General features: G+C 37.5%; 4 protein-coding genes across 7 annotated transcripts; 2 read left to right on the top strand and 2 right to left on the bottom strand.

The window, feature by feature from the left end:
* The first annotated feature begins 1405 nt into the window (after positions 1-1405).
* Positions 1406-7114, top strand: LOC113740590 (chaperone protein ClpD, chloroplastic). Its single transcript, XM_027268139.2, has 12 exons — positions 1406-2284; positions 3022-3179; positions 3262-3491; positions 3605-3713; positions 3788-3918; positions 4415-4516; positions 4621-4902; positions 4999-5102; positions 5206-5500; positions 5822-6055; positions 6178-6411; positions 6599-7114. Exons 1-12 carry the CDS (start codon positions 1575-1577, stop codon positions 6908-6910), a joined length of 2901 nt encoding a protein of 966 aa, XP_027123940.2. The 5' UTR covers positions 1406-1574; the 3' UTR covers positions 6911-7114.
* A 646-nt stretch (positions 7115-7760) lies between these two features.
* Positions 7761-11438, bottom strand: LOC113740589 (U2 small nuclear ribonucleoprotein A'). The gene is made up of 8 exons (XM_027268138.2): positions 11210-11438; positions 11004-11044; positions 10780-10909; positions 10457-10662; positions 9846-10019; positions 9492-9542; positions 8913-9089; positions 7761-8047 (listed from the first exon to the last, which is right to left on the bottom strand). The coding sequence occupies exons 1-8, from the start codon at positions 11289-11291 to the stop codon at positions 8042-8044; spliced, it is 867 nt and encodes a 288-aa protein (XP_027123939.2). The 5' UTR covers positions 11292-11438; the 3' UTR covers positions 7761-8041.
* A 679-nt stretch (positions 11439-12117) lies between these two features.
* On the bottom strand, positions 12118-15841 carry LOC140005927 (protein FRIGIDA-like). Its single transcript, XM_072047257.1, has 3 exons — positions 14728-15841; positions 13230-13405; positions 12118-13148 (listed from the first exon to the last, which is right to left on the bottom strand). Exons 1-3 carry the CDS (start codon positions 15707-15709, stop codon positions 12303-12305), a joined length of 2004 nt encoding a protein of 667 aa, XP_071903358.1. The 5' UTR covers positions 15710-15841; the 3' UTR covers positions 12118-12302.
* A 5259-nt stretch (positions 15842-21100) lies between these two features.
* LOC113742866 (ACT domain-containing protein ACR11) lies at positions 21101-24471 on the top strand. Of its 4 annotated transcripts, none has more exons than XM_027270876.2 (10): positions 21150-21576; positions 22157-22214; positions 22322-22447; positions 22584-22678; positions 22893-22977; positions 23066-23125; positions 23528-23583; positions 23758-23863; positions 23961-24029; positions 24137-24471. In XM_027270876.2, exons 1-10 carry the CDS (start codon positions 21425-21427, stop codon positions 24197-24199), a joined length of 870 nt encoding a protein of 289 aa, XP_027126677.1. In that variant the 5' UTR covers positions 21150-21424; the 3' UTR covers positions 24200-24471. The 4 variants fall into 4 exon arrangements, with proteins under 4 accessions (XP_071903359.1, XP_027126677.1, XP_027126676.1 ...); XM_027270875.2 differs by having other exon boundaries at positions 21283-21576; positions 22319-22447; XM_072047258.1 differs by lacking the exon at positions 23066-23125 and having other exon boundaries at positions 21101-21576.
* The last annotated feature ends 74 nt before the right edge of the window (positions 24472-24545 follow it).

Here is a 24545-nt window from a genome sequence, read left to right as displayed (position 1 = left end):
TCCAAATTCAATGTGGCCCAGGCCGCAACTGTTCTGAGAGACGAAATGCCCCCATTGAATTTATTTTATTCACGTGTCCCTTATTTTCCACTCCACGCAACAAAATGTGTTGCAATGATACAACTGACTCCGGTTTAATATCTTGTATTAGGAATCTTGTATTAAGACCCGAGGTGTATTTGTTTTGTAACGTTATCGTGGTGATGCTGCTCGATTACTTGTCCTCATAGTTATGCGAGTCAGAGTCTGTACGGAATCATTCAATTCTGACAAAATTGAAGCAACTCTCTAAATTCTGAAAATTACACGTATTTTTCCATATTTGCAAAGTAGATAAGTTCTACGACACGCTACAAGAATTCAAGTGTCCCAATCCAATTCTTTTCGGAGGGGTGGATTGAGTGATTCGAAAAGAGGGAAAGGAAGGAGTACAAGTAAAACGAATCGGCAAGTAAATAAAACAAAAAAAAAAAAGGAAAGAGAAAACAAAAACTTCCTTTCAACCAAGGCATTCTTTCCGTGAGAGTCTTCAATTGACAATTACCTTTGCGTGCTTTGATCCGATTGGTGATATGGTCTTGCAAGTTAGACCCAAGACCTTTCCCAATTCCCCACTTCCCCCCAACCCTAATTCTCAATCAAAGCGTGTGTTTCAGCTGCATCCTCGTGTACATTTTCCGCCGACGAAAGCCACCTTAATTTTGTTTTTCCTTTCAGATTCAGAGGCAGTGGGCACAGACTCTTCTGACCAATTTCACAGAATTCCTCAGCACTGTCGTCATTTTAATTTTCTCTTTTCCAATTCATCATAAATCACTTCCAAAATGATTTTTTAAGTTTTAATTTATACACAAATAACTCTGAAATTCTAGCCTTATTCACATTTTTACTTTCCTAGAGATCAAAGCGTATATATCTCCCACTATAATTAAAAATGACGAATAATTTTGGACGTAGTAAGATTTATATTTTCTACATTTAAACAAAAGTTTCGCACTAGCAGTTGCGTGCTATCGTACAATATGCAACTTCATTCATTCAAATTTTAAATTTTTATTTATTTAAATTTTTCGTCCACTAATAATTCAGAATGATCGATTTGTAACGTAATTAAAATTCAATCGATGATACTGTTTGATTTTTGAAATATAAAAGTACATAATGTAAGTATTATAATCCTAGTCTTAAAAAAGGAAATTTGTATTTTCATAACATATTATTATTGTTCCAAGTTTCCAACGACAACAATCTAATCTTAAAAAAGGAAGAAAAAAAAAGTGAACAAAATAACCAAAAAAAAAAAGAAGAGAAAATCTCGTGTGTAAACGGACACGAGTGTAGAGCCAAATTGCCAAAGGACCCCGTCCCGAAATATATACCTGGCTTTTGACGCCAACTACCCAATGAATCGCAATTACTCCCTATTCTACTACTATTAGACTATTGCTTGCTTTCTCAATTCTCCTTCTCCATGTGCTAGCTTTCCCAGCAAAAAGTCCCCATGTACTTGAAATACCTCTGCAAAATCTAAACTTTAACCATTTTGTCTCCTCACAATCCATTCAGTTTTCAAGATGGAATTATCGTGTTCATCATCTCCGCTTTCAGTTCATTCCATTCCTCAAGGTCACCGCCGTCTTTCTCCCCACAACCGCCACCACCACCGCTGCCGGAATGTTATTTCTCTTTTCCCCAGCTACCCTCCTTCTACAATCACCAGCACCAGCACCAGCACCAGCTGTTCTTCCTCTTCTTCTTCTTCTTCCTATTTTGGGATTTCGATTTCTAACAAAACCAGGATTTCTCTTTCGTCTGGAAAAGCTAAGTCAAACCGATCGTTGTATATTGTAGCTGGGGTGTTTGAGAAATTTACTGAGAGAGCAATTAAAGCGGTTATGTTTTCCCAAAGGGAGGCGAAAGCTTTGGACGTAGAAATGGTGTATACCCAGCATCTTTTGCTAGGACTTATCGCAGAAGATCGTGCTTCCGGTGGGTTTTTAGGCTCTGGAATCACAATCGAGATGGCTCGCCAAGCCGTTAAGAGCATTTGGCATACCGATACTGATGCTAAGGAGGAGAATGGTAAGGGTAATGGGAGTGGTCTTGGTCCTGAGGGGGCAGAGGTCTCGGCCACTGATGTGCCGTTTTCGCCGAGCACTAAGCGGGTTTTTGAGGCTGCCGTGGAGTATTCGAGGACTATGGGGTATAATTATATTGCGCCGGAACATATTGCCGTTGGGTTGTTCACTGTTGATGATGGAAGTGCTGGCCGTGTACTTAAGAGGTAGTAAATTTTGAATTAGCATATTTTTATCTATGAATGCTTTTACTCGCTCAGAATTGCAATTTTTTTAGTGCTTTATATTGGTCTTATATGGACTGCTGAAACTATTTTTGCAACTTGTGATCAAAGACAAAACTAGGAAGGGGTGGCAAAACAAGTCAACTGGGAGGTAAAAAGATAAAGATCATTGTAATGATGATTTCCATGAATCGCTTCAATGCATTTCGTATGTTTGGATTAATGATTATGAGAACAATTTGAATCATGAGTTCTTTGAACTTTTTTAGCCAAGTATTTTCTGTGATCAAATTGTAAAGTAATTTTGTTGTGCTTTCGTGCAGTTTCCTGAACAACTTATAGGAGCTGGGAATTTAAAAAAAAAATTACAAAAATACAGAGACACAAACAATAAAATTTCAAGTAGAAGCTTCTTTTTTCTAAATTGTTTGGGCTGTTTCTCTATTTTGCCAAATTTTCATTTCTTGAGCAGTGGAACATGTTGTGTCAAGTTATTTGTCGATTATCACTGGCGCTACTGGGTGAAATATTTGTTAAGAATGTTTTCAGTAGCATTTTAGCATTTTTGGCTAATAGTATGTTTAAGTTGGTTTACATGCCATCTGTTACTTCCTACAATGGTCCAAATGTTTCTGGTCGAATGTGTCAGGATATAAAGCAATATACTTTTCACAAATTTGAAACTTTCTCTATGTGAGGCAAGACTAAATTGATTTCAGACTAGGGGCAAATGCAAATCACTTGGCAGCAGTTGCCATCACCAGATTAGAAGGAGAGCTAGCCACGGATGGCAGAGATCTTCCTAGACGGCCTCATGAAAAAGCTCCTGCTGCCAAAGCCAGCATCGCAAGATCCTCTCAAAGAACTGGAGATAAGAGTAATCATTCTCTTATTCTTGTTCTTGGTTTCTTAATGACTGGAACAGGAATATCTGATTTAAGGTTTACCCTTTTCAATAGAAAAAAATGCACTGGACCAATTCTGTGTGGACCTTACAGCACAGGCGAGTGAAGGTCGCATTGATCCTGTGATTGGCCGAGATACTGAAGTACAGAGAATCATTCAGATACTCTGCAGAAGAACAAAAAATAATCCTATTCTTCTTGGCGAAGCCGGGGTTGGTAAAACAGCAATTGCTGAAGGGTTGGCAATCAAGATTGCGGAGGGAAATGTGCCTTTCAGTCTCTTGGTGAGCCCGTAGGGCCATCATTGAAATTCGTCAAATTCTTTTATCTTAATTAAACTATGATTCGTATATTCTGCTCTGTTTCTTAAGATAGTTGTGCTCTTCATTTTGCACAGACAAAGCGCATAATGTCCTTAGATATAGGTCTATTAATCGCAGGCGCAAAGGAGAGAGGTGAACTGGAAGGACGCGTGACTACATTACTTAAGGACATCAAAAAGTCAGGTGTGCCCATTTCTTTTTGGTGCATTTGAAGTAAGTCGTCTACTGTGGCTTAACTTGTTGTGACAGCATTGCAGGCAATGTCATTGTTTTTATTGATGAGGTCCACACACTTATTGGTTCTGGGACAGTAGGACGAGGCAATAAGGGATCTGGTCTTGATATTGCCAATTTATTGAAGCCATCACTTGGACGGGGTGAGTTACAGGTAATACTTCTTCCTTGGTAGATGCTTTAGTGTGCATTATGTTACCGGATACTCATTGATACCTGGACAAGAAATCATGTTACACTGGTATGGTCATGGATATTGTAAGCTCATGTTTCTAATCTTAGCTTGGAATTAGTAGCCGAAAAAATGAAGTCAATTGCTGCCTGTGAACACGAGTTTTTGATCATGGCCTGTGGCTTAAGAAGCAAGGGCAAGTGAGAAGCAGAGCCTAGTTTGATATTCTGGAAAATAAGCTAAGAAAGTATAGTGCTACAGTTTTAATCGTCAGATCATCTGGGTTGCTAAGCATGTGGGAAGAAAATGGATTCGTCTGTATTAGGTTCATAAAACAAATGATGACAAGAGTAGGCATGAATATAAGGCTTTGAAAGTATCTCTTAGCATTGTCACCACTCATGCACAATGAAGTAGTTGGCTTAAATTGTGGAATTAATTGATGCTTGAGCTACACTGACATATCGACCTGTTACAGTGTATTGCTTCTACAACCATGGATGAATACAGATTACATTTTGAAAAGGATAAAGCATTAGCCCGAAGATTCCAGCCTGTCTTAATTGTTGAACCTAGCCAGGTTTTGACTTCATTACTATCTTTTTAATACTTATGGTATTGACAATGCTACAAAGTATCTTTTGATGCCTTCCTGCTGATAAGATGTTCCATGCCTTTCTGTAGGAGGATGCAGTCCACATACTGTTGGGATTGCGTGAAAAGTATGAGTCTCATCACAAATGTAGATACACATCGGAAGCCATAGATGCTGCTGTGCATCTGTCAGCTAGATATATACCTGACAGATATCTTCCGGATAAAGCTATTGATCTCATTGATGAGGCAGGAAGTAGAGCACGTATGGAAGCCCATAAGAGGAGAAAGGAAGAGCAAACTTCAATACTTTCAAAATCACCAAGTGATTATTGGCAAGAAATTAGAGCTGTTCAAAACATGCATGAATTGGTAATGGCATTATTCTATGTTGACTCAACAGACTTTCTATGGAATTTGAGTGACTCCCTTAGTCTAATGGCATTGATCTTATCTCTCTACTTGCAGGTCCTGGCAAGTTCATTCAAGGAAAAGGATGATACATCCAAGAGGGAAGAAGATAGCAGATTCACTTTGGGACCTCCTCTGCCTTCCATTCCTACAGATAATGAGTATGATTTTGCCCTTTATTCAATTGTAACTAGATAAATAGACTTCCGTGCCTTTAGATTGAATGCAGTGTACTTTTTTTTAAACAATTCTCTTTTGCTGCAGTGCTTCAGTGGTTGGACCTGAAGAAATTGCAGTAGTTGCTTCTCTATGGTCGGGGATTCCAGTTCAGAAGCTTACTGCAGATGAAAGGGTGCTTCTCTTGAGTCTTGATGAACAGCTTAAGAAAAGGGTTGTTGGTCAAGATGAGGCTGTAGTTGCCATATCTCGTGCTGTTAAGAGATCCCGCGTTGGCCTAAAGGACCCAAATAGGCCAATTGCTGCAATGCTTTTCTGTGGCCCCACTGGCGTCGGCAAAACTGAACTAGCAAAAGCTTTAGCAGCGTGCTATTTTGGTTCAGTAAGAACTTGAGCCTCTATCGTAACTATGTTATAGTCAAATACTTTATGCTAAAAAAGAACAATAAAAATATTAATGTCCCTATGAATATCACGTTTACGAAGTGAAAGGCCCTTATTGCATCCAACATTCTAGGAATCTTCTGGAAGTTGAGTAGTTTGGGACCATCCTGTTTTGTTTCACTATATTTGCTACAAATTTTGCTTATGATTCTTTCCTTTCTTGTTATCATGTCTGTGTCTTACAGAGTTTTTACATACTGCATTTCGTTTTTTCCCAAATATGGTAATAATTAGTTATTTTTGATGACCATGGTTGCAGGAGTCAGCCATGCTCAGATTAGACATGAGTGAATATATGGAGAGGCATGCAGTGAGCAAGTTGATTGGATCACCCCCTGGTTATGTAGGCTACGGTGAGGGAGGAACTCTTACGGAAGCTATCAGGAGAAAGCCTTTCACAGTCGTGCTGCTTGATGAAATAGAAAAAGCACATCCAGATGTTTTCAATATTCTTCTTCAGATGTTTGAAGATGGTCATCTTACTGATTCTCAGGTTTGAATTCTCAAAATGGTGGATACCAAATTCAAGCTATTCCTTTCAAATTTTTGAAGTTATGGTTAATTATCTCATATTGTGGCTTCTTACATCTCTATTCCATTGAATTTTGTTTATAGGGTAGAAGAGTATCATTCAAGAATTCACTTATTGTGATGACATCTAATGTGGGTTCCACTGCCATCGTGAAAGGAAGACAAAACTCCATTGGTTTCTTCATTAGTGATGATGTCTCTGCATCATATGCTGGAATGAAAGCATTGGTAATGGAAGAGTTGAAGGCTTATTTTCGTCCAGAATTACTTAACCGGATAGATGAAGTAGTGGTGTTTCGCCCTCTGGAGAAGCCACAGGTTCGTCTTTAATGATTATTCAGTAATTATTATTCTTCAGAAGATTTCTTCTGCCTCTTATGAAATCTATAACAGCACCCCTGACTATTCAGCTTGTCCATTTTAACAGTGTGGGATAAGTCGCTGGTGGCAATTCTTTAGCATTATCGATTTCAGTAACCATTTTTTCTTTCTTTTTATTCTTCAGATGCTTGAGATATTAAATCTGATGCTTGGTGAAGTGAAAGAAAGGCTTACCTCCTTAGGAATTAGTCTGGAGGTATCAGAAGCAGTGATGGACCTCATTTGCCAGCAAGGGTTTGATAGAAGTTATGGCGCTCGGCCTCTTAGGAGGACGGTCACTCAAATAATTGAGGATCCCTTGAGTGAATCTGTGCTTTCTGGAGATTACAAGCCTGGGGATGTTGCCATAATTTACTTGGATGATTCGGGTAACCCTGTTGTCACCAACAAATCAAGACGGAGTATCCATTTGTCTGATACATCCTCAGTGTTGTAAATGAGTCGTCGAGGAGAACGTCCACACAAATATAGTATACACTTTTTAACTGAGAACGCACCTAAAAAGTGTACATAATCTATTCATTCTTGTACAGACTGAATTACACAGCCCAGAATTATTCGTTGGACAAGCACCGAAGGTCATGAATTCACATATACATTTTTCCAAAATGGTTTATGCTATATATGATCTGCTTTTTTACTTTTGAAGGAGGAATTACTGCCATCAACTTTGTACATACTATTGGTATATATTACTTACTATTGGCATTGTCAACTGCCCGGATAGCCAGTGATATTATACTTTGGTGTTGCAACCGGTTAGCAATTTGCAAATGCCGTAGGGATCAGAGAGTTGGGGAGAAATACTATACTTCTTGTAACACCACTTGTGGTGACAGCATTTCAGGCAATGTCATCATTTATTCGATGAGGTCCACAGATTTGTTGGTTCTGGGATGGTAGGACGAGGAAATATTAGATAAGGGATGTTATTCAATAGATCTTGCACCGTAATTCCTGTTCACTCGATTCCAATCATGCATGCTTCTTCAGCAGGTGAGATTTAGAACAAGATACATTCACTTTCTTACTTGTACGAATTGCTTGTTTTGTTGCAACATATCAACGTCCTGATTAAGGAGCAAAAGTTTCAAGAGGTTAATTTTGCCAAAATCATTATTCTTTTCAAGTAGTCTGTTCAGACATTTTTTTGACAATTATTAATGCCACATTCGAGGGTATCATTGCAAAAACATTCTCAGACATCCGGCATCTAATCAGCAAGATGCATTTTATACTGCATACACATTCTTCAGCAAAACTTAATCACAAAGTTTGCAAGCATATACGGCTATAATTCTACCTTCATTGCCTTTTGGTGAATCCAAAATTGTCAAAAGGTAATTCTGAAAGATACAACTTAACCTAACGATGACTAATATGCTTCCAGTTCAATGGTTACGAAAACGTGGTTAGGAGTACATAAGTGTATCTCTAATTGGACATAACTAGTATCTGACCGACCAACCAAAAAAAAAAAAAAAAAAGAGCTGCAGGCCATAATCCTCAAATTGTCAACCGCTTTTCAGTACTCCAGAAAACTTGCAAATGAAGCAAAGCCCACTCTTTACTCCTGAAAGTTGACAATTTATACAGTTGAAAAGTATTAGACCTAAAACAAAGTTCATTTGATACTTGAAAAGAACTTGTAAAAATGTTTTGCACTCTGCAAATAATACAGTTTAACAAAACTGGGCTACAGGACATAAAGAAATCAAACTAGAATGAGACATTAGCTATTCCCTACACTTTTAATCCCACCCCCCCCCGGGGGGGGGGGGTTTGTGTGAAGAAGGGAAACTGCTTTACACATTTTGAAGCCATCAACTAGGGGATGTGAGTATGAATCGTCATTGCATGCTTGAGATAAGCACACAAGTAAATATAATTGCTCAAGTAATAGCTGCAGTCATCAATAAAACTGCACAAAACCGAATAAGGAGAAAAGGGAAAAAGAAGAAAGCAGAGTAGCCCGTCATAAATAAGTTCTAAGGTTTATGAAATGTCAATATCCTGATTTTCTAGCAGCAGTAAGTTGTGAATCTTGTGATTTAGGAACTAGGTCGGAAGAATACCAATGTTCAATAGCTATCTTGAAGAGGCCTAATACAAAAGTGAAGTGAGCCGAACAGATAATTGGTTAATCATTCATGTACTATACCATGCAGTGAAAATGTGTGCGGTTGATGCTGAAAGTGACAATTCAGGAATAGGTCAAGCACAGCTAGATTTTTGCTGAGCAAGCGGGTTGTAGCAGTTTTCATATGTTATAACAAAATTTATGATCATTTCAGCTATTCCAAAGGGGTTTTTAATCAATTCAGATTAATGACCAGATTTTCTCAAGCAAATTCTATTTACTACGGTCACAACATTTATGTAACTGGCCAAAACAAGAAGTTCACAGCAAGAGTAATGACAAAGTTACGTGGCAAGACCTGCTCCATTTCTTCAGGACCATCATTCTTATTTTCAGATTCAGCCTTTCCAGGTTGATCATTGGTTTTTTCTTCACTATCAGTAACCATTTTGTCCTCTCTGGCATTTTCACTTTTACCTGCATCATCAATCTCTCCAATGTTTAAATCAGCAGGAAGTTGGCCAGTTTTCAGTGCCTGCACAAAAGTTAACACCATTGGGTGCATCAGCTGGAATTTGGAAAAGTAAAGGTTGAAGAACTAGAATTAAAGATGGAAATGAGTAACAGATTTGCCAGACTGAAAATCTGCACCATTCCTTCTTTCCCTTTGACAGAGAGTACTTTCCATCCAGAGAGTACTTTCCATCTCAATAGTCAAAATTCCTTCACTACAAAATGCATATAACCTCCTTTATGCCTTTTTTTTCAAGATACTTAGTCTCAAAGATTTCAAATTCACATGTTTGTAAAACAAAGGGAAGTATAGGTGATTTTGATTACAATTTATGTGTATTCTATGCAGTGAAAGGACCACCAAGATCAGAGCAGAATCAAATGTTGTTTATAATTCTTCATATGGACTTGTAAAGAACTTCACCTGTTCAAGCCTTGCCACCTCTTCCAGAGTTTGGGAATTCACAATTGCAGCCTGCAGATGTACACCAGAATGTTAATAAACTAAAGCAAAACACATCCAAAAGACAGGTAGGGCAGTAGAACAAAGTCAAGCAAGAAGAATAAATTTCAGAACAGCAGTCACAAGAAGAATCTTAGGTTTTGGGAGTACAAATTGAAACTGCTTTTTATGTACTAAAATGCTCCATAATCATGAACTTGAAACTAACAAAAAAAATTTTCCTTGGGATCTAGAATTGATAGAAAAGTTAAGCTTTTAAAATCAATAGTTCAGTTTCTGAAAAAAAAAAATAAAAATAAAATCTGACAAGAATACCTTAATAGCTAAAATTTGTTCTTGTGTAGGAGCAACTGCTTTAGGTGCTTGCTCCTCCTTTGGAACCTCTGGGGTGCTTGGAACCTCACCGGGTTCAAATGTCTTTGTAGATACCTTTTTAGCTTCTTCTTCAGCTTCTTTAGATGCAAATAGACTATTTGCTTCAAGTCGCTCCTGTTTCAACGAAAAAGAAAAAAGTCTATATAAATATTCCAAACCAATTAAGCTCAAAAGTAGTGAGAGGTCAAAATCCATATGCAAAAGTTATGCTATAATGTATGGTTGAAAAGAAACACTATATAACTTACTTTCTCAATCATTGATGTAATCAGCCAGCACCAAAATGCTCACATTCTCAATTTGTTTCCATATGATTGCTAATATTTAACACCCTTCCACTAGAGAATAATTATTTACTTCTGTTATTTATGAGTTGGAGCGACCAAATAAAAAACTCTCTCAACTTTGGCTTAAGTTTCTGTTTAATTTCCCAAAAAAAAATCCAATAATCCAGTCTCAAAACTAAACAAGCACACAGTATTAAAGCACTTGCAACCCGAACTTTAGCAAATAAAAGTCAACATATCAGTTGCAGCAATAATTACGCTGACCTTTTGTTTCACTTTCTTGAAATCCAACACACGCAGAGACTTAAGTTTGTGGATGACATACAACCGATAATTGGGTTTCTTTGTAATATTGTTATCCAGCAGGCTAAGGAATTGCAACTTGGGAAGCGATGCTAGTGGATCAATCTCAACCAAGTTAGTCAGTCTGTTGTTAGTCAGGACCAAAGAATGCAACTTTGGCAATAGCTCTGCAACGTTAAAATGAGACAAAGTAAAAACATTTTTCAGTTAATTAAAGAAGAAAAAGAAGGAACTTGTTTTGAAGCATGATATCCACTAACATTTAATTGTATTAAGGGTCTCACCTCCAAGGTTGGGATTAATTCGAGTAATCCTATTGTTGTTCAATAACAAAGTGCCAAGCCGGTTAAGAAACGGAAAGTTTTCGAACTTCACTATCTCATTATCGGACAAATCAATGGTGTCGAATTGATCCTGAACATACAAACCAGCATCTTGAATTCAAATAAATTCCCCAAAAACAAAAACCCACAAAATATTCTCGTTGAAATAAGGAGGGAAAGCTAACCTCAGTAGCACCCAAGTTCTCAATGACTGCGATCTTGTTTCCTTCACAGAAAAACAGATAGTAGCAATTAATTTAACAAAAGAGTTTTCAATCCAACGGATATACTTCATGAATTTTAGAAATTTCAGAGGTAATTGCATCAAAAGAAGGTCAATTAAGAACGTAAGTAAAACCTTGTGTAGTAAATTAAGAGAAAGGAAGGGAACCTCGAAGATCTAGCTCGCGCTCCCGAATAGCATTGAAAAAATGAGGGCTTTTCCACATCAGGTCTGCTGTTAATCTCACCATTCTTTCCGGGTTGGGTTGTTGGTGGTGGTTCTACTCTTCTTTTGATGATTCGTTCCCACTTCCTAGAGAGGACTGCCGGGGCAGGGGGGTTTTGCTGCTTCGCAAGAGTGACAGAAACAAAACCCTCAGCTTCCCACGTTCTTGAGCTTAAAACTGAAATTTAGACGCTGCAGGAGTGTAAAATTACATATATAACCTCCGGCTTTTCTTTTTGTTAATTTCTTTTTGTTTTTCTTGAAAACTTTTTTGCTTTCTGGTTGTAAACAGGATGAATACTTAATAATAAGAATTTTTCGTGTCTTTTTTTCTTTTCTCTTTCTGGTAATAACAAACTTTTAAATCACGTGACAGTCTTTAAATATGTCATTATTTGAAATAATTTTTGTGCTTATATCAACAACACATTTTTCAATAAATTCTATTTATTTCACGTAAATTAATCACAAAAAAAATTAAATAATACACTATCCAAAGAATTCGCAAAAAAGTGCTATAATAATTATTAAAAATAATATTTTAAACAATACACCATCCAAATCCAAATATATACGGTGAATGCAAACTATTTGCTATAGTCTATCATGATGCATAAAGTTGTTTTTCTTATGATAGAAACAGAAGCAGATGATTTTGAAGGCAACTGAAAAGTCATTATATAGGCATCGTCTTTGAATGAATCATTTACTCCTGTATAGTTTGATCATAAGCCGTTTCCACAAGAAGCATTAAACCTTGACCAAAGGATCATTAACACAAGAGGATCAAAGCCTTCAACTTCACCCTTTTCTTGCCTGCACAATTAACACCAGAGGGTGAAAGCCTTCCATTTAACTCCATAAGAAGGAATAGACGCAGATGATATTTAAATATTCAGCAATTTGCTGGAGAGTGGAGCTTTCGATATCAAATCAGTTAACCCTCATTTGTTCCTTCATTTTCACTATGTATGCTAACTAAAAAAGCCTAGACAAAAACTTATCAGGCTACGACGAGCGGACTAATTCCAAAAATTCAATACAAGTAGGATGAATGGTGAGCAGGCACAACAGGAGGAATTGCACCAGCCGCGCGCGAACCACCACTGTGATATGATTCGCTTTCAACAATAGAATCAGCAAACTGATAGAGATCAGAGGCAGAGCTCCTATGTGCTACCGTCGAATTAGAAGGCAACCCTGGAAAGTTGTCCAAGGATGGTGATGTCCCCTTATACAAGCCAGCAAGCCCATAAGATGGAGGTTGTGCAGCATAAGCAGGAGCTGCCAGCCGTTCACTCACGGCTGTATCACCCCGCAATCCATATGGGTGACCATCATAATGTATTATATGTCCTGCTGCATCTACTAGTGCTCCACTGTGGACTCCAGCATAAGAACCAGTTCGCACAACACTATGGGCACTTCCCGATATACCACCACCTATTCCAGCTCCAAGGACATCACCACCAATTCCTACAACAGAGCAAGCAATGCCCTCTGGTAACAACCTTGCACCAGCTCCATGCAATGCAGATGGTAAAGCATAAGATCTGTTTATGTGTCCATGGACTCCATCCAGAATGTTCCTCTCGCTATCAATATGAATATGTACTTTCTGCTGCTGTGGTCCTTGACCAGTGTAACGTGACCGTTTGACTTCTTGGCTCTTCAAATTTGAAGAATCAGTTTGATCTGCTTTTCGTTTTGGAACTGCCTTCTCCCTTATATGCTTGTCAGAATCAGCAATATCTTTCTCCAAGCTCTTGATTTTCTCATTGATTTGCCATCCTGGTAGAAGCTTTGAGGGATCAATTTTATGACTCTCCAAACACTTGACAACAGATGTCAAAGCAGACAATTGCTTCTTCTTTGCCTCATTCTGCAAAAACAGGCAACTTGCAATCAGATGAAAAACAAGACAAAAAGGACGCAAACAATTCTGAGCTCAAACTGAACCTACCAATGCAGCCAATGAACCCTGTGTTGAACTTTTCGTTTTCTTGGAGGTTTCTTTAGACTCTCGCAAAAATGAAGTCAAAATTGTTTGAGGATTGAACTTATCCTCAAAGCCAAAAGTACAAGCAACATCAACAGCATCAACAGCCATTTTATTCTTCACCATCCAACCTATTATGTCTGAAACAGACAAAACAGATTGCTTGGCCAGAGACCACATATAAAACAACAAGTGCTATGAATACAAACTACCTTTAGTACAGCAAACTCACCTAGGTACATTCTAAGCATGCAATTACTTTTACAAAGAAAAATAAGAAAAGAAGAGTAGAGGTAACTAAATATGGGCAAATAGTTCAAGTTGCAAAAAAAAAAAAAAAAAGAACAAGCTAATGCAAAGAAGGCAAGAAATGGATGTAATCAGAAAGTAACATGTCTTGAAAGCTGCTCAAAGCATTGCAGCTGCAAAGTGTGCATTTCAAGTACATACTATCAAACAAGATAAACCTTAAACACACGGTTCAATAGTTCAATAAACTTTTATAGGAAGATCTAGTTTACAGTCAGTGGAGCCACTTAAATCACCCATCACAACAAAAGAAAATCAGGTGCCATCTAACTAGAGAACTATTTACTAAAAGGACAAACATGCATGGAACTGGTAAATTATATGTGGGCAAACATGGAAAAAAAGCAAATTAAAAACTTTAAAAAAGTTGCAAAATGCATCATCTGCTGCTCAAAAGAGGAAACCAGCTATTTGGCCCACAAGGCTACTTGAAAAATTCTCTAGAACAGCATATCCAGTTTAGCTGCTCTTGCAAATTCAAGATGCCAGAGTGTAAAGATGATTAATTAAACAAACACACTAAAGAGTCTTAACTATAACTGTAAACCATTTATATGGACCAAATAAAGTTTGGCAGTCTAAGCTACCATAGTCGAAAGTGCTTAACATTTTACTTGAGCCAGCCTTTGTAGTCAATAATGGGTTCATAGTCCTGTACACATTGGTCTGAACATCTTTTCCAGTCAATTTAAAAAAAAAAAAAAAAGCATTTACCATGACAATGACATCTATCAGTTACAAGTATTTTGCCAATAGTTTCACTTGTGGCTCTCATATTAGAGAGTCTAATAAGTTCAACAACAAGGTACTGACAAACCAAAACACTTGTGTGAACTGTTCCTGCTTCTCTAAAGACCTAGCTAATCATCCTAATATGTTCAAATGTTAGGTTTTTATTAAAGACACTACACTAAGGCACGACGAATTGCTGCACCTGATGTTCCTGTAATACGCTTAACCACAACATTAGGAATTAGGATTTTAATAGTTAAATGAAGTACATAGTTAGCATACAGTACACAAGCAAAAACAAACTATAAGCATCCATCAAAAGCATATAAATCAACAGCTTAAAACAGCATCTAAATATCTACTACGAAACAAAATGTAAATTAAAGTTTCTTAATATCTTTTTAAGCGCAAAAAATGAGACCTGAAAACTTGGTGACAAGAACACTTGATCTCTTCAAAACACCTGCAATCTCCTTTACATTACCGGCTCGAACCAAATCCCTGAAATCGTCATTTCTAAACCCCGCAGGTATCCCAAAACACCCAAGAAAAAACAACAATCCTCTGGCATCGATCTCACTAGCCTTAGCCAAACCTCCTTCATTAATCAATCTCTTTCGCCAAGCCATAGCAGCCTCAGCGGCCTCTTCTTTAATCGCCTTCTCAATCTTAATCACTCTATCATCGCCACCCTCATTTTCCATCAGCAAAAAACACTCTAACACTAAAACAGAAGCCTCCCTCGCCGGAATCATGGGGGAATCTTTAGTATAAGCTTTACTCCCTTGCAAAAAAAATCTCCCAGAGCATTCAAGAACCAATTTTGCCGGATTAGGCGAGAGTTCCAATGCTTTTGGAACTTCTTCTCGGAGTTTATCCGGTTCTCCAATATTAGTTACCATGTATTTCCGAAGCCCCCTGCTAGACATTAATGTACAAAGGCTTTCCAGCTCTGATTGACATGATTTCCCTTTTCCTTTTTCTTTTTCTTTTACTGGAGAAGGGTTTGATGGCGGTCGGGTGGAGGTGGGCGGAGGGAGGGGAATAATGGGTAAAATTTCACGGGGTGGGGAGGAAAGATTGGATTTTTGGAGAGATAATTGGGAATCAAGAGCGGAATTAATGGAATCGAGGTGAGCTTGGAGGTCGTAATAGCAACTGTGGAAGGTTTCAAGGGCGGCGGACAGGTCGCGGAGGTAGGTTATTGAATTGAGAAAAGATGGGACAAACGGAGGAGATGACGGGGTTTGTGGTGGTCGAGATGGGGGGGAAGTGGTGGTGGTGGTGGGTTGTGGTTCTTGGTTGATAGGGGTGGTAGTTTCTGGTTGCGGAGGTGGTGGATTGGGATCGTGTTCAGCCTTGATAGGCGGAAGCATGGGTGCCGTTACTGCCGGCTGCGCCATGGGAACGATGGTTTATGGTCGTTCGCGGGAGTACGAGGATTTGACTAAATATACGTCGAGCATCAAAAAAAGGAGCCAGTGCCAGTCAGTGGGATTAGACATCCCTGTCGTCTCTATTTTATCTTGATTTCACGTCTTTGCCCCTTTGCAACCAAAAAAAAAATTTTTTGGGGAAATTTTGGGGGAAAAAAGGGTAATGAAAAGAAAGGATATTCATGAAAGAGGACTCACACTTTTACTTAATTTGGTGCCCATTTTTCAAATTTTTCCCAAAAGAATTTATTTGGTGGTTAAGTACAGTCCCTTTTTTGGTTGCCTTCCTCAGTAGCAAAAAAGAAAGAAAAGAAAGGGGAAAAAAAAAAACTTGTGTGTACTTCATATGTTTCCATTTTTCAAATTATTTTTCCAAATTTTTTCGCAAACAAAAATTGATTTGGTGATTAATTACAGTCCCCCTTCTTTTTTTTTGCCTTCCTAAATAGCCAAAAAAAAAAAAAAAACAATCTTGTATATGCTCGATCTACAGCCTCATAAAATAAAAAAATCTGACACTTCTATGAGTTTAACACGAGGGATTGTCTCAGAAACTCTCTCAGTTGGAGCGTGAAAAGCTTTTTGTGGAACACAGATACCATCGGGCATGAGAAAATGGTTTTTTCTTCCACTTCACAATAAAAAGCTGACAGTTTAAATCAGGAAGAAGATGCGTCAGGGGAGTAATTCAATTCATATTTAAGCATCCACCTTCAACTGTTAAAATCACAATGTTGTACTATAATGATCTTTTGCAAGCATCATTATGTATTAGAGCGATCAGAATAAGGAAATTGAAATCCTGAACAGATGAAAGTTCATCATGCATCTAATCTAATCCAGGTTCCTACAAGTAATTTATCCAATAACCTATCAGTCTGCCACTGAAAATGGTGGAGAAGAAGATCGCAGCATACGCGCAGAGGCAGCAGAATAAAGAAGCTTATGGTCCTTTACTACAACCAGTGAACAAAAAGAAATAAGATTATAGTTGCCTCCAAGCAATTCAAACATAACGGAAACCAACTATCTGTCCCCAGCATAGTTCAATCAACACCAAACATCAAAGTTTAATACACATACTATCTTATGTTTAGCTCTCTTGAAAGGGTTCCCAGAAGTCCTATTTTTAGTCTCAGAAGAAAGTATTTAGCCTGTTGTTTTAATTCACTCATCAAGTACCATGCACCAAGCTAAGCAAGTGAATCATCGCCCGGTTAAATCAGACAGGACGTGTGAGAATACTCTTCCAATTAGTAGCCCTTATTGCCTCGTATTCGAGCTCTCATGTCAACCTAAAAGCAGGAAGATTTCGTTAGTTTCCTGGACATGCACGAAAAGTGAAGTAATGGAACTAGCAATGCAAACAAATAAAGTTAAATTTGTTGGTAGATTCACATTTTCTGAAAAGCAGTATTATTTGAATAATCTAAGAGCTGCAATTCCACAGAGGCCTTTATGATTAAGGGCAGGATTACTCCCTTACCGATTATCTTCAAAAATAAGAAATTGTTGTCATATGGGCAAAGAATGCTGAGCAATCAGAACCGGGGCAAGATTACAACATTCAGATAGCATCAAAAGCAGGACAAGGATTAAAGTTAACACTATGGAAAAGCAACACTCTACTTCATAGAAGTATGGGCATACAACAACCATTTTCAGTCATCTACTTCTTCAGGAAGCACCGCATGCACAAGACTCAAACACATATTATTGCTTAGCCCTCTATACCTGATGTATACGTGACTTCAGAGTTTTGATGACAACATAAAGATTAAGATTAAGTAGGAGAACACAAATGATGGATAATCGTAACTGAATCTTCAGCTACAATAACCTAAAAGTGCAGCTATAAGTACTAAACTAGCAGAAAACTAAAAAGACAGAACACTTATAAATCAACCTCACTTGGAACATGATAAGTGATGAACTGTAACTACGCAATAGTTATATGGTCAAGAGTAGAATAGTCTAAATGCTATCAAAGTTTGAGGGATATGATATCTTATTTTCTCTCATCAAGGTAATGGATGAGAGTAAATCAGAAAGTTTCATTGCAATCAAACAAAAGAGCAATTCAGCCATTAGTGGTTTCATGCCATCAGATAGAAGCTTGCTAATACATACTAATATTGAAAATTTTAGTGCCAATGGCTTGCACTACATGGTTAGACTAGTTGCTCACCAATTACCCATTTACACTTCTGATATAATAAGATTTCCTTTGTATGACAGGAGGCTTCTAGCTTTTAAAGTGCAGAACATTAGCAAGTTCTTTTTCACACCACGAAGGTTTCAAGGTCAGTCAAAAGATAATTAAATGGCATCCTAATTTGACAATCAGCAGCAAAAGTGGTATTTTATTTCAAGCAAATGCTATGTCCAATCCAAGAACAAATATATCCACAGAATAACTCTTTCTAAGAGAATACTGAGGCAAGACAGTGCCTTTGCAAGCTCTGACTAGATAATATGTCTCTGAAATATATGTGTGTGTGCGCGTGTGTAGATACATACATACATACATATACATACATACATACATACATACATATACATATACGTATATATCTGTACACATACATACATACATACATACATACATATATATGTGTGTGGATACATGATAGGGCTGTCCGTTGGATATAAAAGACGCCGAAATGCATTAGAGGTGTCAGTGACTTAATTTGTAAACTTTAATAAGCCTAAACTCCGGGATATCCATTTTTTGGTCAATTAGTTGCAAAAGATCATACAAAACAGCTAATTACACGTCAATATGAGTATTTTGAAACTAATTCATTCCTTTTCCCTTGGCAACCAAAGACAGTGCAAGAAGGAAATTTAAGCATGCTTAAAGTCACAATTCAGCTGAGAACATCCAAAACATGCCGAGATCTCTATAGCACCATGAAATGAAAAATACCTAGAGTAAAAGCAAAGTCATGATGTAAATACCTAGCACACCAAATCTTGTGTTTTTGCATTATGATAAAACAACCAAACTTTATTCCTGCCAATCAAGATTTAAACCCTGATCTATTAGATGGGAGTTCAAACTCTCTGACCACTAACTCCGCGAATTAGTGGTTTAGTATCAACCCTGGTAAATGGAATTATGACTAAATTGTAATGGTACTATAAAGGTTTACAATACATTAATTGAGATGCAACGAATTTAGACACTATGAGCTGACACGATATTAATGTATCTAGACAGACACGATGGTAAATACAATGAGTGAAAGGTTAAGAAACAAAGACAGCATCAAATACAAGGAAAAAAGAAAAGTAAATGGATGGGTTTCACAATTACGTCCTCCTAAATTATAAGAAGGGATGGGAGGGAAAAGGTAGGAGCGACAACAAACTCGTAATCTGCACTTGTAATAGTAAAACTTAGACAGAGAAATATCATCACAAAGTTTTCACAATAATGTCATTTACTGTCTTTGTATAATTATTTCACTTAGGCCCTTCCCTGATAATAGCATTCATTAACACGAAGATAAGAGCTAGCACGATTAAGTGATTAATGACCGTTCACTCTCCGTGTGCACTTTAACATTATGATTTCATTCCGCCCACAATCTTACAAGATAGCATTTCTTTTTTCCTTTTTCAAAGAAAACTTAGGTACCGTTTGTGACTATAAATTTTTTAGAAATTAATTTTGAAATATTTTCTTTAATACATTTTTAATGAATTTTTTTGTCAAATATATCACATCGCCATTGTACAATTTTCTATAAACACTTCTAAAAGCGCTCTAATCCAAATGAAGGGTCTATTTGAATGGTGATTTTTTTGAGTGTTTATATAAAATTTTATTGTAAGTTATTATAGAAATTGTAGAAAAACTTTTGTTTTGTTTAAGGATTTGGAAAAAAAAAATTGCCCTCTTTCCTTTCCTTCTCCTGTTCTTTTTCCTTTCTTCTTTTTTTCTCCTCCCTCCCTCCCTACCGCGACAATCACTGTCACTCTGCATCCCTCTTTCTTTCTTTTTTTTTTCCTTCCTCCCTTCTTTCTCCTTCTCTCCCTCTTTTCTCCTCCTTCCCCCTCACCCTCTCTCTTCCCTCTGTCCCCTTTGGTCGCGTGACCCGTTGTGCAACCAAAGGGGGAGGAGGTGAGAAGAGTGAAAAGAAAGAAGAGGAGGAAAGAAAAAAAGGATAATGCTGACGCCACTAGCTAGCGATGGTAGGATGAGGTAGAGGGAGAAACAAAAGAAGGGAAAAAAAAAAAGAAAAACTTATTTGTTTTTGAATATTTTAGGGTGTGTATATTAAAATTTTGAGATTTTTTTTCAAATTATTATAGACAAAGTTTTTAAAAATTTTTGTCCATTAAAAACAGGGTAAAAAACTTAAGTGCCAAACAGGCCGAATAGAGGTCTGGGTGAGCCAAGCCACTCGTGAGCTTGGTCAAGCACTCGGATCGAACTTGATTTGACCGAATTCGAGCCACTAGCTTCGTACGTGAGTCAAATCTGAGTATTACTCGAATGTTCGATGAGCTTAATTAAGTATTTGTATTATTTTTATATTATATATTGTAATTATGGAATGACTATTATGAATTTATATTTTAATAAATTTACATGAAACAACGTTCAAAACTCAAACTCGACAAGGTTTACAGTTTACTTGATATCATGCGATTTGAATTCGACATTATTTTCCAGTGCGTTGAGCCGAGTCCAAGCTTAACGTCACGAACTTATTCGAAGTCAAACAATAGCATTGGCAGTGATCAAAACTCGAGCGCTACTTGAGCTGGATGGCACCCATAGGCCAGAAGTTACGTTACTAATTATCTACCGCCCAATTGAAAGACTAGGTGATATTTGTGCACGTGCTTTGTCACCTTCACACGAGGTGAGAGATAACAGAAATGAAAAAACTCACTCTGCATCCCGGATGCAAATAATAAATCACTATAGAAATACATACGTGCTTTAAAGAATAACGCCTACATAAGTAGGGGTGGGGGACAATTGGACCCCAAATAAGACCACGACATTTTAGGCATTTGGGTCCCTATTACTGCCCAACTCTCAAGTTGATGTCCTTCGAAAAAAAAAAAAAAAACTCTCAAGTTGATGGTAGAGGATAGAAAATAGAAAGACAAAATGAACAAAAGCAGAAGTGCCGTTAAGGGAATCGGAATATAAGATAAATTTAACTAAAAGGATCATCAACCTTTGCAAAAGTCATAAATAAGAAAGGAAAGGCGAGTTAGATTATTGAGGCTCAGACATGAAGACAGACAAAAAGAAAAAGATCATTAGTACTGATGTTTAAGTATTTTGGAGAAAAAAATTGAATGTTATTATGGGCACTCCCTCATAAAGACAACATGGGCAGATAGACAGATAAATCATGAGAATGGCGGATAGTCCTAGAACAAGCGCGACAACTACTGTTTCCCTTTCAGCCAAATGGTTACATTTTAGTCCCCACGATACATCTTTCAATTCCCACCTCTTCATTTGCATCATCATCGTCTCGTCATGTTCTTCTCCTTCTACTACTCCTTTTTCAAGTACTAGTGGTACAAATTCAAGAATCCCATAATCCCAGATAAAGCAAAGACGGAACCTTTTTCACTTTACTAAAAGCTCTTTCCCTTTTTGCTAAGTCTAACACTTCTCTATACTGTTTTTCGCCCTTTGCTGCTCAAATGGCTGTGGCAATGGCTTCTTCTGGGACAACTCCTGGGCTTTATACTAATCTAAAGGCAATTGACAAGCACCCCATTGCTAAAGCTTCCCTCTTTACTTGCCCTTTTGGTTCGGATCCAGTTCAGGGATTCTGTAATTTTTCCAAGAAAAGGTCTTTGCTCACATTTGGGATTCTTTAATTGTTTCTGAGCTAACTGGATTTATCTTGTATTAAGGCTAACTCATTAGTGTAATTGTCTAACCCTACACTTTATTCATCGTTTTAAGTTTTGTTTATCTGTAATTTTTATCTGATTGCTGCTGTTGGACCAGATTTTAATTTGACTAATATTTTCTTAACTTGCAACTAAACTTTAGCATATTGAAGCTCTTCTGTCAACTGGTTGCATTATCTGGAAACTACCGTGATTAGCTTTATGACTCTGTCTCTGTTGCATTTTTAGAATTGCACATGGCGTTAAAATGCTGCTTATCTTATTCCTCAAGTTAAAACCCCCTCCCACAAAAGTTCTTGTCATGCCAATATCCTGTTGGACTAAGCTGATTTATTGGTAACGGCTCCGCTTGGGTGTTTTCTTGCTAGATGGTACAAAATACATTAATGATTGAACTGTTAATGTCTTTTGCATCAAAACTTTGTCTTTTTCGGCGTTAGCAGTTAATTGTTTCTTATTGGCTTGTTTTTTTTTCCTTTCCTTTTTTCACCAAATTTGGTGGTGATTTGATGCCAGATTTCCATCTTCAGAAGCGAGGCTTCTTTTGCAAGCGTCCCCAGCTGCAGCTGTGGTGGTAGGTAGTCACTGTTGGTTAACCCAGTTGCTTATAAAGCTGATTGAATCACCAATTTCTTTCCATTTTGATATATTTATCGTTTGTTTGGTTTTTCCAAAAAGCAGGGCGAAAGCCCGCAAGAAACTGAGGAAGTTCCAATTCCCAAAGTTATAATAGATCAGGATTCTGACCCCAATGCAACTTTGGTGGAGATCACATTTGGGGATCGCCTTGGGGCTCTTATTGACACAGTATGCTGCTGCTGTCTTTCCTACTAATTTGGTTGTTGATGCCCCTCACTCGCATTCTGATTTTGTGGTGATCAATAGATTGTAAGGTTTCATTTGCTTTTTGTATGTCTATTGACTGTTAACAATTGCATTTCAGATGAATGCGCTTAAAAATCTCGGGCTCAATGTTGTCAAGGCAAATGTCTATCTTGATTCATCTGGGAAACATAACAAGTTTGCCATCACAAAAGTGTAAGTTAATGTTTATGTATATTTTCCTTATGTGCCTTTTCTTCACATCATGAACCATGCTCTTATAATCTTCATTTCATGTATATGATGCACTATGTAATAGCATGTTTGCTTAGACTGCATTTTCTTTCAAAATATTGATCAGTAGGATCAGTTTATGGAACTGGCATTGTACGTTTGGCTTTAAGTACTTATTGGTTGGGCTTGTTTGCAGTTCTACAGGTAGAAAGGTTGAGGATCCTGAGTTGCTTGAGACCATTCGTTTAACAATAATCAACAATTTGCTTGAGTATCATCCGGTAGTTCTTCAATTATGCTCACGGTCATTAAGATTATCTTTTAGAGCACTTGTTTCTAACCTTTTAAACATTTTAATTATGACCTTAGGAGTCAAGCTCACAGTTAGCCATGGGGGCAGCCTTTGGTGTTGTGCAGCCAAGTCAGCCGGTATTTTAATCTCTATTTTGCAAATTTCATTTGTCTCTTGTCGTCCACAAGTATGAACCTGTCCTTCATAGCCTCTCTGAATGAACATGCAGAATTCAGATGTTATCTATCCTCGAAACTATCACCCATTAGACCCCTGATGTTCATTAGTTGAAAGTTCGAATGAATGCTGGGCCAGCTAGATATCATAATTCCTGGAAATAAGCTATCTAACTGGTTTTTAACTCTTAGTGGATGGCACTAAAAAATGCATATTGTCAATTGATAATTATGGTGAAATTGCTTTGCTAGCCTGATATATATATATATATAACCACTGACCAAGTATTTAGAGACTTCGTGGTTGCAAATTTTTGTGGTCTTATATTTGCTCAAGTCAAATTGTTATGTTGAACTTTTCAGGTTGATGTTGACATAGCAACTCATATCCGTGTCTATGATGATAGTCCAGAGCGAAGGTACGGCATGTTTGAATTTGTTCTGTATGCATCATTACAAGAGCACGAGTTCAGGACTGAATCCAATGGCTTTCAAGGCCTAAGCGGAACAGCCTGCAGTTGATGCATGTCAGCATGCAATACTTCAGGTCAAATGGCAGGCAGGCATAACATAATATGGTTGCTTCATTGCAGTTTATTGCAAGTTGAAACAGCAGACCGCCCTGGATTACTTGTGGATCTTGTAAAGATTATTACTGACATAAACATTGCTGTGGAATCAGGAGAATTTGACACAGAGGTAAAGACTGCTTACAACTTAGCATAGTTTTATCATGTGCCTGTTTGATAATGAAAACAACATCGCAACACTTTAAGATTTTGATTTTGACATCCAGGGCTTGTTGGCTAAGGCTACGTTTCATGTCAGTTACAATGGTAATGCCATCAGCAAGCCCCTTCAACAGGTAAATTTGGCTATCATGACAATACACTCTTGCAATACTAAGCTATCTGAACTTAGCTCAACCATCAGTACAATGTCTGAATCTTTTGCTTTTGTGCTACATTTCAGGTTCTTGCTAATAGCTTGCGATATTATTTGCGGAGACCATCAACCGAAGAGGCAAGTTTTTGATTCACCTAGCGAAGACGACAACTGTGAATCCTACATAATTAATGAAGCGCTGTAGCCTCGTTTTTGGAACAAATTATGCTTCAAGTTGCTGAATACCGTGACTTGCAATTTTTCACTGAAGAAATCATTTGAAACTTCCATTGGTGGTCTGATAATTATGACAACATTATGCAGTGATCAGATTATCAACTTATAGTTTCATACATTCTGGCACAATACATGGGAAATTGCTCCAGTTAATTGAAAGTAATCAAGGAAAATGTTACAGGGAAGGTATGGCACTTTTACCAACTCTATGCCTATATTCGGGTACTCTGGAGGCCCTCGTTTTCTTTAGTCAACTTTT

This window comes from Coffea arabica, chromosome 4e (genome assembly GCF_036785885.1).
Source record: "Coffea arabica cultivar ET-39 chromosome 4e, Coffea Arabica ET-39 HiFi, whole genome shotgun sequence".
NCBI classification, from domain to species: domain Eukaryota; kingdom Viridiplantae; phylum Streptophyta; class Magnoliopsida; order Gentianales; family Rubiaceae; genus Coffea; species Coffea arabica.
This window is presented reverse-complemented; position numbering and strand designations above follow the sequence as displayed.

Coding starts and splice junctions, on each gene's coding strand:
- LOC113740590 (XM_027268139.2), top strand. CDS start 1,575: ATGGAATTATCGTGTTCATCATCTCCGCTTTCAGTTCATTCCATTCCT. Junction 2,285..3,021: donor GCTGGCCGTGTACTTAAGAG/GTAGTAAATTTT, acceptor AATTGATTTCAG/ACTAGGGGCAAATGCAAATC. Junction 6,412..6,598: donor GCCCTCTGGAGAAGCCACAG/GTTCGTCTTTAA, acceptor TTTATTCTTCAG/ATGCTTGAGATATTAAATCT.
- LOC140005927 (XM_072047257.1), bottom strand. CDS start 15,709: ATGGCGCAGCCGGCAGTAACGGCACCCATGCTTCCGCCTATCAAGGCT. Junction 13,406..14,727: donor TCTTGTCACCAAGTTTTCAG/GTCTCATTTTTT, acceptor TGTCTGTTTCAG/ACATAATAGGTTGGATGGTG. Junction 13,149..13,229: donor AGGGTTCATTGGCTGCATTG/GTAGGTTCAGTT, acceptor CTGTTTTTGCAG/AATGAGGCAAAGAAGAAGCA.
- LOC113742866 (XM_027270875.2), top strand. CDS start 21,425: ATGGCTGTGGCAATGGCTTCTTCTGGGACAACTCCTGGGCTTTATACT. Junction 22,448..22,583: donor TTGGGGCTCTTATTGACACA/GTATGCTGCTGC, acceptor ATTGCATTTCAG/ATGAATGCGCTTAAAAATCT. Junction 22,679..22,892: donor AAGTTTGCCATCACAAAAGT/GTAAGTTAATGT, acceptor GCTTGTTTGCAG/TTCTACAGGTAGAAAGGTTG.
- LOC113740589 (XM_027268138.2), bottom strand. CDS start 11,291: ATGGTGAGATTAACAGCAGACCTGATGTGGAAAAGCCCTCATTTTTTC. Junction 10,663..10,779: donor AATTAATCCCAACCTTGGAG/GTGAGACCCTTA, acceptor TTAACGTTGCAG/AGCTATTGCCAAAGTTGCAT. Junction 10,020..10,456: donor TCAAGAAAGTGAAACAAAAG/GTCAGCGTAATT, acceptor TCGTTGAAACAG/GAGCGACTTGAAGCAAATAG.